This window comes from Anguilla anguilla, chromosome 12 (genome assembly GCF_013347855.1).
Source record: "Anguilla anguilla isolate fAngAng1 chromosome 12, fAngAng1.pri, whole genome shotgun sequence".
Classification (NCBI taxonomy): domain Eukaryota; kingdom Metazoa; phylum Chordata; class Actinopteri; order Anguilliformes; family Anguillidae; genus Anguilla; species Anguilla anguilla.
Window position 1 is genome coordinate 3,481,721 of NC_049212.1, and position 18,060 is coordinate 3,499,780.

General features: G+C 41.6%; 2 protein-coding genes across 7 annotated transcripts in view; both read left to right on the forward strand.

Annotated features, from left to right (window-relative positions):
* Positions 1-713: 713 nt before the first annotated feature.
* Positions 714-12,155, forward strand: yif1b (Yip1 interacting factor homolog B (S. cerevisiae)). 2 transcript variants are annotated; one of them, XM_035386268.1, is made up of 8 exons: positions 714-846; positions 4,699-4,919; positions 5,247-5,351; positions 6,936-7,014; positions 9,122-9,179; positions 9,540-9,695; positions 10,524-10,617; positions 11,164-12,155. In XM_035386268.1, exons 1-8 carry the CDS (start codon positions 810-812, stop codon positions 11,317-11,319), a joined length of 906 nt encoding a protein of 301 aa, XP_035242159.1. In that variant the 5' UTR covers positions 714-809; the 3' UTR covers positions 11,320-12,155. The 2 variants fall into 2 exon arrangements, with proteins under 2 accessions (XP_035242159.1, XP_035242158.1); XM_035386267.1 differs by having other exon boundaries at positions 727-855.
* Positions 12,156-15,353: 3,198 nt separating this feature from the next.
* The window catches only part of LOC118210442 (metastasis-associated protein MTA1-like), a 67,842-nt gene continuing 65,135 nt past the window's right edge, over positions 15,354-18,060 (forward strand). For 2 of the 5 annotated variants that reach the window (XM_035386640.1, XM_035386645.1), the window contains exon 1: positions 16,565-16,884. In XM_035386640.1, the coding sequence (XP_035242531.1) occupies positions 16,857-16,884 (28 nt within the window). In that variant the 5' untranslated portion in view covers positions 16,565-16,856. Of the gene's footprint in view, positions 15,750-16,563; positions 16,885-18,060 lie in introns of those variants that run through there. The other 3 variants (XM_035386648.1, XM_035386644.1, XM_035386643.1) reach the window with 3 other exon arrangements.

An 18,060-nucleotide genomic window follows, 5' to 3' on the forward strand; every position in this document is an offset into this window, starting at 1 on the left:
TTAAAACACCAGCAACAGTTGCTGGGAACGTGATTTAAAATAAAATATTGGATCATCTTGAAGATATGGGTCTGTACAGTAAATGTATACCCCCTTTAATTTGGTAACAATTTTTAGTTTTAGCAGTAATCTGGTATGCAAATGAGCCAGTACCAAACTAAGAGTGTATGGCAATGCATGGCCGGGCTACACTAAAACACCAGCAACAATTTCTGGGAACATGATTTCACAGAAATGACTACATAATGTTATAGGTATGGGTCTGTAGAGTAAATGCATACCCCATTTCATTTGGTAACAATTTTTAGTTTTGGCAGTAATCTGGTAAACAATGAGCCAGTACTGAACTGAGAGTGTATAGAAATGCATGGCCGGGCTACACTGAAACACCAGCAACAATTGCTGGGAACGTGATTTCAAAGAAATTATTGCATAATTTAAAAAATATACATACAAAGTAATATTCCAGACCTAATTTAAACCAGCCAAACGGCAAGCTAGTACTTTAAACCATCCAAATAGCAAGACAGAAGCTAGTAGCTAGTGATTGTGTACAAATTGTATCTGAAATGTTTTTAAATAAAAGTAAGTCTCTATCAAAGCTCAGAAACCGTGGTTACTGTAATGTTATTCTTCGGGACTAATTAACGCTATTAACGTTAATTCTGTGCTTGTATTTTGATATAAACTCACCGGAAGTTTTTACCGGAACTTATACACAGGAAGTCTAATTCTTGCTAGCTTCACGGAGCTGCAAAGTTAACGTGTACGTACTGATATTTGATTGGAGTCATTTCCAGTTGGCTACAATGGATTATTCAGAGACTCCAACTGAGTTCAGACATCGTAAGTTACGTACGTCAGACTGTTCAAATGAATTATTCCGGTGATTAAGATAATTATATCAGCTACGTGTGAAAGAACTTAAAATTGAAATCGTTTTGTTTGGGTAGCTAACGTTTGCTAGCTATCTCCTGCTAGTTCCTCAATGAGCCGGTTAACGTTAATGCTAAGAATGAAACTAGCTAGCCAACTGGGTGTAGCTACTGTTATAAATAGTATAACAGTCTCGCCAACGTTAATTGTCTGAGACCATATAGCTAACCAAGATCTCTTGCTACTGTTTCGTTCAAGTCTTAACTGGCAGGCTGTATCTGTGTGTAACTGTAACTGTGTTGGTGATCTTTTGTACATTTCATGTAACGTAATCATCACATCGCACGGATTTAATGTTACAGCTAAATTACACCTAGGTTCGACAGCTAGCCGGGTATCTAGGCAGGTAATAATTTAAATAGCAATTCATTGCACGGATATAAAATAAATTGATCGCGTCCTAATGTAGGGATACATGTGCAACTTTTGCCGGCTAGCAAATGGTCTAGCAAACTATATTTTAGTATGTATTAAATAATGTCTAATATAAATGACAATTCCACAGCTGTAACGGTAGTTAATAATATGGTACACTCCGTGAATGAAAATAATTGTTAATTCAACGTTGCTAATATCGTGTGATTTGAATTATTTTGTGCAGTTTGGTTTTTTAACCAGACTGGCTGTTTAGGTCTTGTAGCTTTGTAAGTCCTGGCCCATGTTGGAAGCCTACACGTAAAAGTCCAGTTCAGTCTGGCTATATTTATACAAAGGCTAATCATGTGGTACGGTTTAATCTAGATTTCAGTACGACTTTATTAATTGCGTAGGCTTGAGTACTATTAAGTCAGAAACTACCATCAGGAGTCTGTTGCCTCTCGTTTTGGACAAATTTAATAGGGTTGAGGATTCCCAATGGATAACTATTTTTAGTGTAACGCAGAGACCACCCTCCTCGGCCTGCACTGATTTAGAATCCGAGGAGAATTCCTACTCAGTGACACTTGCGATCGTGTGACTCTCATGAAACACAAGAGGAACAAAGCCGTTAGTAAAGATTAAGTTGAAATGATGAAAGGTGGTTTATGCTGCCAATATCACCTAGACTCCTCAAACATCACCTGGGTGATACAATGCAGTAGCCTAGTTCTTAAACCGTGTACATGCATGGATATGTCGGTGCAGAATCAGTGTTCTGTTTATGTAACCATAGTGGTGACTCTGTAAGACACTCTGAAAGTGAAAGTAACATGAAAAATAACTGAAAATTACTGTTTTCTTTTGCAGTTTGATGTTGTATTAAGGTATACCTTAACATAACTATCAGCAATACCTTAAGGTAGGCTATACCTTAACACCACTATCAGCAAAACCTGGACATCAAAATATATTTTGATGTCCAGGTATTGCTGATTCTGTGGGTTGTTAACACTCGGGTCAGTTCATGGAACCATTTCTTGAGTCCTTTTAGTGGCTTTCAGTTTGTGTATTCAGTTTTGAGGACTACACAGTGCTGGCTTTGGAGGTGCTTTCAGTATTAAGCTGGGTTGCTGTGGGTGGGTATGGATATGTCTGGCAACAACCAGGGGGAAGTAAAACATGCAGTAGTGCATTGACAGCTAGCTGACGCTAGTTGAGCAGTAGTTAAACAGAGTTAACGGACATGAGGTTAGTTGGAAAACAAGTTGTTGCACTGGCACCAACGCTGATTCATTTGCGATTGGAGGGCTATATTTTTCCAAAGATCTGTCGAGAAATAGTGTACCAATAAATATCCATTTATAATGATGACAAGAACATGACTCCAATTGGGATCAGTAATAATTAGATTTATTATTTATGCTTTTGTTAATTGAGTTAATTAGCCAAATTTTAAATATTATTTTTTTCTCTCAAGTCAGCTGGCCAATCAGGTTTGCCGCTCCTGGACCCCTGGAAAAATCGCCTGTAGCCTAATATTCACAAAAGTAATAACCTTTGTAGCCGTGCCCACATCACACAAAACAGATGCAGAAACACAGCCATCATGGGTCATCTGCCATTTGATCTGAAAGCGTGGGCTCACTGAATCTAAATGAATACTGTTGTCCCCTGAGTACAGTATCTGCATGATTTAATAGGCACACAATGATGCAGAGAAATACAGATCATTTTATAATAGCTTTCACACTAATTGCCCTGTAAGCAATAACATGCCTCTCTATGCTCGTACACACACATACTGATACTCAGACATGCAATAATAATAACCGAATGATGTTATGTCCCACCGGCTTTGTCAAATACTCGAAAGTAATCCTGAATTTGGTCTTATACTATTCCTGTTAGCTTTCACCTCAGCTGTAACCTGTTCAACCCATTTTATTTGCTGTCTACTATTTTACACCAGGCTGGCCAGTGGAGGATGGGCTCTCCCTTTGTAGCCAGGTTCCTCTCGAGATTTCTTCCCATTGGGGAGATTTTTCTCACCGCTGTTTGAGAGTTTTCTCCCCACGGGGTGTTTTTTAACCTTATGTACCTGCTATTTGGGGGTTCAAGCCAGGTGTTTGCTGTTTGCTCTGTCTCTTGCCTTGCTACTCTGTAAAGTGTCTTTGTGACAGTTCTCTGTAAAAAGCTCTATGCAAATAAAAATGAATGGAATTTAATGAATGGAATTCAGTATCGGTAAACATCAAGTTCTAAAAATGAAACCATAAGGCAGGATTACTTTGTGGGAGGAACTAAACTGGAATGTGCTCAAGTGGAAAAAGAGTTCATCTAAGCCTTTCAGGTTCTAGGCATTGTGCTGTGGCAGACCATTGTGCTGACCACGAAATGCACTTTTTTGCACGTCGCTTTGGATAAAAGAGTCTGCCAAATGAATGTAATGTAATGTAGTAACAAAGGCGTACAGGACACTGGGATATTTTGCCAAAAGTATTGAGTACAAAGCCAAGGAAATTATAGCCTGCTTCTAAAAATGCCTTTGTTAGACTACACTTAGCCTACTGTGTGCAGTTCTGGGGATCATGCTACAATATACAGTGCAGAGAAAAAGTATTTGCCCCCTTCCTGATTTCCTCTGTTGCATAGCCTATTTGTTGTACTAAATAGCTTCAGATCTTTAGACAAAATGTAATAGCAGACAAGGGGAACCTGAGTAAACACGATACACACATTTTTAAATAAATATATAATTTATTTAATTAAAGAATTTATTAAACTCCCAACAGTCAGAACTTTAAATCCTCAGTAATAATGTGCCCACTGCTTACTGTGGGTAACTGCTTGCAATCTGAAGCCCATATTGCCGGCCTTCTGCTATTCCCCGCCTCTGGAGTCGAACTGAGAGGCCCAGCGAGCCTGTATTTCAGTGTCCCTGTCCCCTGAGCCCAAAGTCAGTGTGTTTCTGTGTCCCTGTAGAGCCCAAAGTCAGTGTGTTTCTGTGTCCCCTGAGCCCAAAGTCAGTGTGTTTCTGTGTCCCTGTCCCCTGAGCCCAAAGTCAGTGTGTTTCTGTGTCCCTGTAGAGCCCAAAGTCAGTGTGTTTCTGTGTCCCTGTAGAGCCCAAAGTCAGTGTGTTTCTGTGTCCCTGTAGAGCCCAAAGTCAGTGTGTTTCTGTGTCCCTGTAGAGCCCAAAGTCAGTGTGTTTCTGTGTCCCTGTCCCCAGAGCCCAAAGTCAGTGTGTTTCTGTGTCCCTGTAGAGCCCAAAGTCCGTGTGTTTCTGTGTCCCTGTCCCCACAGCCCAAAGTCAGTGTGTTTCTGTGTCCCCAGAGCCCAAAGTCAGTGTGTTTCTGTGTCCCTGCAGAGCCCAAAGTCAGTGTGTTTCTGTGTCCCTGTCCCCAGAGCCCAAAGTCAGGATGAGGAACGCAACGGCGGAGGCGGGAGACCCTACCCAGCTGTTTGAGGACACCAGCGCGGGCGCACGGTCCGCCAGCTACAGGGGACAGGATGGGGCAGGTTTGGGGTACCCTGCCCAGACCCTGCTCTCCGACCCCATGTCCAACCTCGCCATGGCCTACGGGAGCAGTCTAGCCAGCCAAGGGAAAGAAATGGTAGACAAAAATGTAAGTTGAAGTCAAATTTTTTTAGGATGTTTTTGCAATCTGTACATTCATGAAATGTACCCCATTATAAAAATAAAGTTGGTCCAACTCTTCCAGCTGTAGAATCAGCTCAGACTATAAATTGCAAACAGTGATTCAGTGCCTACATTTATATTAGTTTCATTTAGTACAGTTAAAAAGCGTTTTCGGATTGTGTAACACTTGCATTTGTGTGTGGTACCCATGTTATCGGAATCTTGTCCTACGTGGTTCAGTGTGGTGCATCTTGGGAGATGTATGCCATTTCATCTGCAGAATACCAAAGGTGATTCTTTTTGACCTCCACAGCTTGACCGGTTCATCCCCATTTCCAAGCTCAAGTACTACTTTGCGGTGGATACTGTTTACGTGGGGAAAAAACTGGGCCTCCTCGTCTTCCCGTATATGCACCAGGTAATGCGACTCATCTTCTCGCTTTTTTTTTTTCTTGGTGAAATCCACTGCTGCTGTCTTTCAGCCACTAAGAGTTCCAGGATTTTTATCTAGAGAGCTCTTTGAGAATGGAAGTAGGCCGATGCACTGAAATAGTATCCTTCGCTGAAATCATATCTTCCATATTCAGGTGTGCTTCAAGGATAGTGGCTGTTGAAAGCGCCGCTGATAAGCAAATTTTTAAAAAGCCACTGAATTTGCCTGACCCTAATTTGCAGGTATATTAAAGCTATGGTGTGAGAAGGCTTGGCTCGCAAAAATATAATGGCAACTGCAGGAAACTGGCCCAGCATGCACCATCCTATTCACCCTGCAGACTTTCATTGTAATTAACTCACTGGTTGTTTTTGTTGAGCCAGCCAGTCAAATGTAGCTGTTGGATACGTAACATCTATTCAAAAATTTTGCAGATTTAATATAGCTTATACTAGTGATAGGTAGTATCGCAATGTCACTAGCTGGTGATACAGCAGAGCTATATTTACAGTTTGCTTTTGTTGTGTTCAGACTAGCTAGTTGATTTTAGCTTCACACTTAGTGTTGTGCCACTAGCTGGCCTTAGCCTGAACGCTGACAGTTCACCTCAGGTTACCTGTGCATAAAACAAAAACAAAAAAACTGGTATTATTTCTTAGCTTGACCAACACTTTCTGACTTTGGAGTAAGCAGACATACAGCACTAGGTGTTACGTATCACTGTTTAAGGGAAACAAACAAATCACTGAAAGGGAAGTTTGGTTTTCAGGTCTGATTCAGTATTTTCTTTGTTGTGTTTTTTTGTATCACTAAAATCTAAATCCATTTAAGATCTCCATGCCCTACTGAATGCTGTATACTTGTGCATAAATCAAATCAAATCAAAATGTATTTATATAGTGCATTTCACAAGAAATTGTCACACTATAAGCTTTACAGAGAACTCTAGCCTAAACCCTCACAAGAGAATACCCAAGGCAGCAGTGGCAAGGAAGAACTCTCTGTGGCAAAAAAAAAAAAAAGACGAAACCTTGGAAGGAACCAGACTCAAGGGTCGGCTCAATCCTCCTCTGGTCGGCTCAGGGTGTGTCTTTGTCAGTCAGTCAGTCAATGTTCATGTTGATCAAATTAGTAGCAGTTAAGTGACAATCCTGAGTTAGTGGCTAGGATGATGGGCGGGGCCGGGTGGCGGTGGTGGGGAGTGGCAGGTGGCGACTGAAGTGGGCTGGGTGGAGGCGGTGACGAAAGAGGGGCCGGACCGCAGTGTTGGGGAAGTCCAGACGACAACATTCTTTGAAAGGGCCATTAGGGAATGTGCAGTAGAACAACACGGGGTAAAGTAACGGGGCATTAACTGGGGATTACAAAGTAGCCCTGCCAGGAGTAATCTATGGCTGCACAGCTACTAGGACAGGGATCGAGAGCCCATGCAGTCATGGGGGGCCTATCAAGAGCCAGCCCATGTAAAGTGGGGTCACACAGTAAGGAAAGGATGCCACCCGTAAATCCTGTTCCACACGATTTCATGGTTCCCTGAGAAATGAAAGTCTCTTGGTGTTTTGCCTGCAGAACTGGGAGGTGAGCTATCAGCAGGACACCCCGGTGGCACCTCGATTCGACATCAACGCCCCTGACCTCTACATCCCTGGTGAGAGCCTGAGTTTGTATGTGTTCTGATTATAGGCTATTTGGGGGATATCAGCATAGAATAACATTTTAGTCCCCTTTTGGGGGCATGGGGGTAACTCTTTGCTAGTTCTGTTGTTTAAATCGCAAATGAACTGCCACCTGGGCAGGTTGGTCTTAGGATGAGCTGTGGTCAGGCGCATTGTTGGCATATTGATGCAGCTGAAAGCATTTGTGCCAAGGCCAACAGAAACGGGGTCTTAAGTCATGTTGCAGTTGTTTCATTGTTATTTTATCCCCTTAACCGGCACCGCTGTTTTTGTATTCATTGCGTTTTTTACGGTGACGTTTTCAATCTATCTGGTCACACAGTGTGCCATTTGAGTGTTTAAACTCAGAGTTCCATCTCTGTAAACTATTTTACGATCACAATGTTACAGTGAAAGTGGTCCCTCAGTTTGTAATGTGTGGACACATAACAGACCGTAGTGCAAGCAGTGCTTTTACTGAGTGAGCTACCCAGCAGCCCCCCCACACACACACACCTGTACACTAAAGCATGAGAACACACACATGCAATACAAGAACGTGTGTGGCATTATAGGTACAGAATAAGTACAATTGTTAATTTAGAATGAAAATGAACCATGCTTATTGGATTTTAGTGTTAAGAGCAAAGTTACGTTTAAAGTAAAATATTAATGTTTCTTTAATTGTGTTTTAGCTAATGCAGAAGGAGGCTTATTGGCCAGATTGACCACCCTCACATGCTCTGTCCTCACATGCAGCTGAAAGGAGAACAATGGCATTTAAAGTTAATGTGGGATTATTCCTAGGTTTTTAAGTGCTTGCATCTAGATGTGATTCCAGTTAGATAATACCATGTCACACTGAGTGATTTACCAAAAAGTCTGAATGTCATTCAGAGTAGCAAAATCATGTTGTTCAGTAAAACAATGAAATTAAACGTTAAAATATTAAAAGAAAAAACATTTATTCCACCAAAACATCTGATGGTACTCACAAGTGGTTGAACGATGTGAATCTTGAATTAATTTATTCTCTCTTTTCACTTTTCTACTATAAAGATGGGGAACTGACTCTACAATACTAGAGACATTTCCTATAAAATTATAATTATTTTGTATTCCTTATATGGAAAGTTGTCTATTATAATAATAGTTATTTTTAATTTCTTGTACAAACTCGTTGTTTCATTGAATTATGTTTTTAGGGAATAAATCTGACAAAAATGTATATAAAATACAAAATTTGCCAAGTTCTTGAATGAAACATTTTTAAAGGTCAGAGAGGCACTTCAAACAATTTAAAAAAATGCTACTTTAAAATTCTTGACATTTTGGAGAAAAAAAAATCACTGACACATATAGTATACAATATATAGTACAATTTTACACCTGTAATGACCCATAATATCATTTCGTCCCTTTGGAGTCTTCAAATACAGTTTTTCTGGCTTGTGTTAAAAAAGGGAGCAAATTCAAATTTCATCATTTTACACACAATTTTTAATCCTGTTTTATTTCATTGACCAGGTTTGCATACTTTCATCAGTTAGAACCCTAATGTTTTCACCTTTTAGTACATAACTGCGCAAAACGATTTTAAAGAGCTTTGGTGAAACCCTGTTGTTACCATGTTCTGCTTTAACCTCACACACACAAGCAGGTCTGTTTAATGTCTTGCTAAATACGGCATTATTTTAGCAATCCGCCAAGGTGAAATGCACGTTTGAACCTTGCGCCTTATTTTGCGCTCAGATTATCCACCGTTAAACTAGCGAAAGTGTATTTGGGCATGCCCTAAGGCCATGCGCCAAGATGGTTAAAATGGAGCCCGTGGAGAGCTCAGTCAAGCGCCTGCCCCTGTCTAAAGTGTGCAATGTAAAGGCACTGCTTCCATTCACACCACAGTCCACAAAGTTCAGCCGGAGCACACAGGAGTCACAGGAATACCCATAATCCTTTGTGCAAGCAGACTGGACACCCAGTCACTGGTCGCAGTGGAGGAAAGCTTTGTGGGATTGCTTTGGGACTGAACCAGTTGCTGCTTAGATTTTTCCTTCCTCCTAAATGTTGTCTTCCCCCCTCTTTTTTTCTTATTTACAGCAATGGCTTTCATCACTTACATCCTGGTTGCAGGTTTAGCGCTGGGAACTCAGAACAGGTAGTCGTACGAAACCGTTGCTATACTGAAACATAACAACCATTATTTTTCTTCAGTTAACTAATTTCTTCTTCAGCTTCTGTGTTACTTTAACTTCTCGCAGATTGTTTTGCTGTGTTATATTGTTTAAATAAATTCACTCATGGCTGAATACATTTTGAGAAGGAATTTAATTGTAATGGAACTGTTACTTGTTCTGAAGGAACTTTTCTGAAGGTATTTGGAGTAATGGTACTCTTTTAAGAAGGAACTCACTTGTGGAAAAATAGCTTTTTTTGAGAGGAGCTTCATCTCGGTGTATTAGAGGAGCTTTCCACAACCCCGTCTCCACGTGATCCTCTTCCTCTCTGGTGTCCACAGGTTTACCCCGGAGATCCTGGGCATGCAGGCCAGCTCAGCCCTGGTGTGGCTCATCATCGAAGTGCTGGCCACCTTGCTCAGCCTCTACCTGGTGACCGTCAACACGGACCTCACCACCATCGATCTCATTGCCTTTTCGGGGTACAAGTACGTGGGGTAAGTTCCGAGGGCTCTTGGGCCATCCGCTAGCGAAGTGGCTATCTGTCATCACGCCAGATGGTCCTTCCTCGCATCGACCCAGCAAATATTACAGCCTGTGATTTAAAATTCATGCCATCCTGCTACCTGGTTTTCCATAGTCCTGGCTCTTGACAGTGCTTGAGTCTGCGTGTTGTAGTTCTTTCTGAGAGAGCTTGTGCCAACAAATGAATCACGTTATATTGATTTCGCATAACTCTCAAAGCTGTTTCTCAGTTCACGGTGTTTGACTTGCATCCACAAATATGTCAGGAGGAATGCTCTTCTGCTAAACCGTGCTCTTAAAGCCAAGTGACCTTTCAAATTTTACAGTGTCTCAGCAGGATATGTATACATAGGCCTACGTAGTACAAGGATTTTAAGCCTATTGCTAGCTGCTGATTGATGGAAAGACAGATCAAACTGCAAATATGCAAATGTTTATTTAGGCTTCATATAGCTATATTGTAATATCGCTGTTATTGAAGCAGGGAGATCCAATGGGGATGTTGGTAGGCCTATTGAAATTCCATGCTTCTGAGGGTCTGATTTAAGTGTACATAGTAAATGCATTTGCTCCAGGTGTGATACTGTACCACCAGTAGAGTACATTACATTACAATAATGATCTAGTTTTTTTAACTACTCTGCACAAGCTTTTTGAAAATCATCTTGGAAACTGTGATCACGAGCTCTCTTCTTCCCCAACCATAAAGCCAAGCGATTTCCCTCGGGTCACATGTTGCTCTGCCTTAAATGGGTCATAGTAGGTTGCTGAGATGAAAGGCTGTTTTTGTCGCTCCACAGAATGATCGTGGGCGTGGTGGCAGGGCTTCTGTTCGGCAGGACCGGATATTACTTAATGCTGCTCTGGTGCTGTGCGTCCATCTTCGTGTTTATGGTAAGTCCGGCAAATGCCTGGAGTTGTGCTCGAGTGCTCAAATGTCCTGTTCTGGCCCTGTTCTGACCCTGTTCTGGCCTTGTTCTGGCCTTGTTCTAGCCCTGTACTGGCCCTATTCTGGCCCTGTACTGGCCCTGTACTGGCCCTGTACTGGCCCTGTACTGGCCCTGTACTGGCCCTGTTCTGACCCTGTTCTGGCCTTGTTCTGGCCTTGTTCTAGCCCTGTACTGGCCCTATTCTGGCCCTGTACTGGCCCTGTACTGGCCCTGTTCTGGCCCAGTGCATTTGGAGGCTGTCAGCTTCTCTTAAATGAAGCCAACTAACTGTTTCTTTATTTTTGGATTAAAGATAACTTGCAGTGTATTTGCTGGATAAAAACCATTGCATAGGTAGTGAAACCACCCTGCAGCCACCTCAGTATTGTGTTTAACTTCATTTACGAGTCAAAGTTGTGGACAGCTGTCCAATTCAGGTCTCTGGGCATTGATGAAGCCGAGCTGAGAGGCTATCGCCGGACTAACCGCGAAATTCGCCGTCGTCCCGCAGATCCGAACTCTGAGGCTGAAGATCCTGTCGGAGGCGGCGGCGGAGGGCGTCCTGGTGCGGGGGGCGAAGAACCAGCTGCGCATGTACCTGACCATGACCATCGCAGCCGCGCAGCCCGTCTTCATGTACTGGTTCACCTTCCACCTGGTCAGATAGGAGGAAACGGGCGGCGAGAAAAGGGGACGGGCACACCGAACAGGGCACTACCTCCTCCCCACAAAAAGACTCTCCCCCCCCTCCCTCTCCGGACTCCGAGAAACAAGACGCTAGCATGCAGAACAAAAATTTTTTTAAATATCGTAGATGCAGGATTGTTGAGTTTCACAGCACAAATTATCAACATCTCAACTTTTTTTTGTATTGTCATCTTTTTTTTTTTAATGTAAATGTTAAATGGTGATAAAATTGATACCACTTTTTCCATGTGTAGTAGCCTAGAATGTCCAGTGCAATTTTTTTTTTGTAACTTAATTATTTCCGTTTTTTAAAATGTATTCGAACTGTGATCGGGAACCCTGAGTGCAGTTTGTGTGTTGGGTTCTAATGGTTTTGAAAGAAAAAAATAATTGCAAATGACGGGAGTGAGCACAGTCACATAGGCTTCAGTCTCAAGACTCAACACCACGGCAACTGCTTGGTGTAAAAGCTTTTTAATCAACGGTTGGCAACGAACAAACTAAACAACATGTCCGTCTGTCCTTGAAAATGTGTCTGTGAAGTGAAGGTGAAGTTGAACTTCACTGGTGTGGTCATATTAATTTCGACCTGCTGCTGGTCTTGGGCGGTAGAAATGCTTTGCTGAAATGAATCGCGGTCTCTGGAACAGGAGAGCTAAAATCAGGACGGTCAGGTAAGACGAAGGCAGACGCTCTCCTCGGAGTGTCACGTCTTTCCTCGTCAGGCTCGTCTTACCCTAACATTTCAGGAGGTGACTTGAGTAATATGTGCCATCTGTTCTGAGCACACGCATGGATAAAGCTATGACAATTTCCCAGATGCTTGTACTGATGCTTGAAATGAAGGCCAAAAGAAAAAACACACTACAGGAAAAGGGAGCCCAATTCTGTCCGTGAAGTTTTTTTTAATGTGATCTCATTTGATTTGGTTAATGGGCCATTGTTGCTCATATTGTTTAATGAAGTGCTCTAGGATTGACGGCTCCACACAGGCCTGTGTTTGAGCTTGCATTGTAGCTTGGTTTCAGTACAGGCTGCGCACAGGCCTACGTTTGAGCTTGCATTGTAGCTTGGTTTCAGTATAGGCTCCACACAGGCCTGTGTTTGAGCTTGCATTGTAGCTTGGTTTCATTATAGGCTCCACAGAGGCCTGTGTTTGAGCTTGCATTGTAGCTTGGTTTCAGTATAGGCTCCACACAGGCCTGTGTTTGAGCTTGCATTGTAGCTTGGTTTCGGTATAGGCTCCACAGAGGCCTGTGTTTGAGCTTGCATTGTAGCTTGGTTTCAGTATAGGCTGCACACAGGCCTGCGTTTGAGCTTGCATTGTAGCTTGGTTTCAGTATAGTCTCCACACAGGCCTGTGTTTGAGTTTGCATTGTAGCTTGGTTTCAGTATAGGCTCCACACAGGCCTGTGTTTGAGCTTGCATTGTAGCTTGGTTTCGGTATAGGCTCCACAGAGGCCTGTGTTTGAGCTTGCATTGTAGCTTGGTTTCAGTATAGGCTGCAGACAAGCCTGCGTTTGAGCTTGCATTGTAGCTTGGTTTTGGTATAGGCTCCACAGAGTCCTGTGTTTCAGCTTGCATTGTAGCTTGGTTTCAGTATAGGCTCCACACAGGCCTGTGTTTGAGCTTGCATTGTAGCTTGGTTTCAGTATAGGCTCCACAGAGGCCTGTGTTTGAGTTTGCATTGTAGCTTGGTTTCAGTACAGAGAAGGGACAGGGGCTGCTGAAATAATAGCAAACATATTAGTGCAGTCCAGACCGGCTGTTGTGTTAGAACTTTCTGCTAAGCAGTAAAGTAATAGGACTTTTATAGTTCTGCATGCAACAAACATCTGTATTCTTTTGGTGCTTCCATTCTGAGATCCAGTCACAGCTCAGTATGACAGACAGACTGTTTGATTGCTTTTAACTGCCCCGAGATCAGATGAGAGTGAAGATGATGTTCGGAACGCTCATGATTAGCACTGAGAATGGCACCTTTGGTGGAACACCATTACTTAAGGTCTATATCCAAACCCATCATTCAGAACTTGAAAATTCAAAGTCAGAATTAAAGCCGTTCATGGAAAATGTCTTTGAGCCATTTGTACATTGATACGAACTTAAATCATGAGGTTAAATTCCCATCCTGACCAACTTGCAAAGAATTGGTTACCTCGAGATGTGTTGCCACTGTGCTAGACAGCAAGTGTTTCAGTTGCAGCCAGTGCTTTAAACTGTCTTCAGACCAGCGGTGTGTTTTTTTACAGCTGGGTTTTAGGAAATTGTAGTTCTGTAATTAAATTAAGAAATGAGCTGTTTAGGCTTGTTTCAGCCCTCAACATGGAGAGTTAGTTTGCTTACGAAGCCAGCCAATATGTTTGGTGAAAATGCTTCAGCTGCATGCAGTTGGCCTTATATTACATCATCTCTCCACAGACTTGCAAGCTAGGGCTTTTTTTTAGAGTAGGTTGTTCACATGACCAGAAAGTAGTGTGGCATTGTGGGTAGTACACTAGACTTGCAACCATAATGCATAATGTAGGCAAGTGTCCTTGTTGGGTTTTTTAAATCCTCAAGCAAGGCACTTGGGCAGAACAGGAAATATTCAGCTACTCGGTAATGTTTACTTAGGTAAGGTTACTAGGTAACTTGCATAACTCGTTCCACATTGAGGGTTCTGCTAAGCAAATCTGATTTCCTGTACCCCTGAAATGCGTCTGCTTTGGTTTTCTGCTGTACCCAGAAAGCTGCCCGCCTACATGACCTTCTTGCCACCAAATTAAATGGTTGACTAAATGCCACTTTCAAATCAAAAGAGCAGCTTAAACACACAACCTTTAAAAAAAAAAAAAATACAATGCCTGATTTGTGCTTCTGCAAGTCCAGTTCTGTGATGGTGGTGTACATGAACTGTGCATATGGTGAAAATCCTGTGATGTTTTGTAAATGGTATTTATACTTAGAATCAGACTGTCACAATAAAGACTGATGATATTTGTTAAGCCATATATACACATTTTTTTCCCCTTTGGCACTGACTTCGAACTGAGCTGCAGTTTCATTAAGGATTAAACCCCAGTTATCTTTGGCCATTTGGGGAGCATGCACTAACACATTTTGCCATTAGGGTGTGCTGTAACATTATGTTTACCGCACTGTTTCATCTGATGGGAGAAAACACAACATTTTGACAGTGTGTATTCTGACCGCCAGGGGTCGTCCAAGTTCAAACTTGATCTTTGGAACCGGAATGTATTGGTTGATTGCAGCTGTAGAAACTATTTGGAACGTTACCGAGAATACGTTTCATAAAGCGCTCCGTATAATCTGGTGTATCCGAAGTAATTTAATTTCTACGGTAAGTCAAAATGCAAGAGTGATTTACAGATGCACGAATGCATCTTTGCATGTTTCTCTTTAATGAAGGAAACATGTAATTTTAAGAGTTTACCCTCCTATACTGTATACAATAATGTAAATGTACAGTGTGCAGCAAGACCCACTGTGTTGTGAACCTGTTTGGTTGATGCTTTAACACATTAAAAATGGAGAATGTGCTTGCTGGCTGTTTTACCAATGAACTTATTTGAAATTATTGGTGATTTGCAGGGTTGTCATGCAATCTTACAAAGGAATTTTTCCCAGTAAATTGTTTGTGAAAACTCCTAGTCTGTTAACACCAGTGATTTGGCCCAGTGTCATTATCTGATTAGAACTGATTAAAGAGTCCTAAAATATCATTTCTTAGACCTTCTTTTTGCTGCAGGAACTGCCTGAGAAGTCAAACAAAAAGAGTTTTAAAGCTAATATATGTGCTGTTGACAACATTAGATTTTCTGCTCATGAGTGCACACTGAAGGACTGCATTCCACTACGCACATTGATTTCTGTAGGAAACACTATGGATGCAAAGTTAAGTCCAAATGTGTCAATACCTCTTAAGCTACTCCTGCTCAACTGCAGGCTTGGATTTTACAATCAGCTGAACTGCACAACCTGGAAGACAACCATCTCACAAGCATATTTTATCCCTGGCAAAGTCACCAGTGTTTCAGACAAGGATCCCCTTGGTGCTTTCAATGAACTGAGGCTGGCCGGTACACTGATGGTATGCTGGCGCTTACTGTGTGCGTGTGTGTGCATGCTGTGTGTGGGGTGGGCGGCTGGGTGGGTGGCTGGCTTTTGCTGATGGTCTGTAGCCCCGCCCTCTAATAGAAACCATGCAGATTTCAATGGATCAGCTCTACTCGGCCTCTTCTCTACATTGATACCCGGATGACTATTGACTCCGAGCCAGTGGGTACTACTTTATTTCCATATAGACGCGGACGGATCACAGCCTCATCACTTGCAAAGAAGAAAAGGGCCATTTAACAACTTTTTTTTACGATAATCATATTCATCCACGCCGTCTTTTTTCCTGTGGTAATGACTTTCCCCTGCTGCCTTTTGTTCTATTAAATACTATGGTTGCAGAGTCAATGTTTTGATTGTGATGAGTATGAAACGGAATTTCGAGTCAGTTGTGAAGAAATTGATTTATAAGTCATTCTTATGTATTCTCATAAATAACACTGAGCAATTTCTGTTGTGTGCAGCTCAAACCTCACCTATGGTAGAACGTCAGCGTGAACTGCGGGACTCGTATTAACCCCATGTGCTCAAATTTTGGGCATGGAATTAATTCAACCACACGAGCGTCTTTTCCGTTCGAGTAAGCAGAGCATGAAAGAATTAAATAAGAAGCATGAAACTTGTTATAGAAAAATATAATGGTTCTAGACTTTTTGATATTTAAAACGCTTGGATCAAAAGGGAAATGTCGACATAGGCTATTCCATGTAGTTGCCTAGTAGTGCAGTTACACGATGCTGTGGACGACTGATGTTGAAGAGGAACTATGGAATATTGTTGGGCAGCTCTGCGAATATAGAAACACACAAACTGTCATCTGTGGGAGCGATTGTGTCATAACCAAAGAGAAATATTTACACAATAACAAAACGTTTCGTTCGAGTGTCGTTTATCAACATTTGTTATTTCAAGTTAACACATTCAAAAAATTGAAGTCAGTGTACCCACAGCATGTGCAACAGTACATTGGCTGAAACAAAAATAGGTGAAATGGCGTTCAGAGTGTCCCTACTGGTCCTGCATTATTGTTTGTTGGTCGATTAACATTTTGGAAATTATTGAGGGCTGATTGTGATTCATGCCTTGGAAGGGTTAAAGCATTCAAGATTGTCGAAGATTATGGGTCCGACGTCAGAGACAGAAGGGGGAGAGTAGGGAAAGACAGTGGGACACAGAGACACACGCAAAAAATAAATAAATAAATAAATAACATGTAAAAAAAAATTCATGTTCGGTGTTTAATGCAACGTACGGGGTAGCATATTGTAGCAGGTGAAGAACGATAGTAGCATTGGATACTACAAAAGGAAAAGGAAATAAGTTCAGAGGCTTTCAAGTTCGGACTTTTTGTAAAAATAAAAGAAATAATATTTGTATACATATATTTAAGTGTGGAAGATGGCAGCAAACATGTACAGGGTTGGAGGTGGGTAAGTTTGGATGCTTCCAAAACTGCACGGGGGTTTGGAAAGGGGGAGGGGTGAATCTAGCGGGTCTGCTGGCAGTTTTTTGAATAGATATTTTTTTTGCCTTACCCAACTTTTTCATTGAGGAAAAATCGTTTTGCTCATGCTTATAAAACGGTAGCATTAACCTTTCTATTTGATAATTGTATATATGTTAGTTTCCCCCTTATTATTCCTTTGACGGAACCACACAGAGAGGCATTACAATGTATCAAGCTTGCGGTTCAGCGAATGCGTGGTATCGGCTAACTACAGGCTATGTACGCATTCCCAGTTTACCGAATAGAAATGTTTGTTTTTTATTATTTATAAGAACAACCGAATGCATGGCTAAGCAAACACATTATTTCCAGCACCACGTTATTACTTTCCAGTGTTTTAGTCAAATGCTAATGTCTCTTTTTGTAAACGTTGAATCATTTTAATAATATTACCCCACGAATTGACATTTTTTTAAATTTCAACATAAAGCCATAGTAGGATAACGGTGTTCTATATAATCACAAAAACGGATGTCACTGACTGGTCTGAGAATAGATAAAATCCGTCTTCTAGTCTGTTATATAATGATCGTGCCACCGTTTATAACAAAAGATCAGGGTGAAACGAGGGCATCACTGTGGTAGTCTTGTGCTCTGCTTCTAATGGCGACGGCTAGACAGGAGCGCTCTCCGCTGCTTTCGTAACCTACGAGGTAATGCGGAGCAGAAAACGTGACGCTTCGATTTACTCAGTGTTTGTGATGTTTTGAGTGATATATCCATGTTGCAATGAGGATTTGCATTTTGTCAAACTGCATGCACCTGGCCATTGTTTAATATCAGTATTACTGTACCAAGCAAACACACACATACGCACGCACACACACAAACTGAGAATTCCTTGTTTGGAGCCAAATTTTTAACATTTTTTCTGGGACAAGATAAATACCAGCATAGATATCAGCAGTCCATCCTATTCACCTGTCACATATCCACAGTTTACCTATGTTGGTCCCAATCAATGACTCATAATCAATATTGGCATCTGTATCTGCAATCTTATTCACATAAACAGTCTTGGCAGGGACATTGAAAGCATATTTGGTTAAATTTTCAGATGATACAAAATTGGGAGGTTTAGTTAACAGTTTTGAA

Bases quoted from the DNA above. Each gene is read 5' to 3' on its own strand.
- yif1b (XM_035386267.1), top strand. From the start codon at position 810: ATGGATTATTCAGAGACTCCAACTGAGTTCAGACATCGTAAGTTAC. The intron at 856-4,698 runs GTACGTCAGACT...CCCTGTCCCCAG, and splicing joins GTTCAGACATCGTAAGTTAC to AGCCCAAAGTCAGGATGAGG. The intron at 7,015-9,121 runs GTGAGAGCCTGA...TCTTATTTACAG, and splicing joins CCCTGACCTCTACATCCCTG to CAATGGCTTTCATCACTTAC.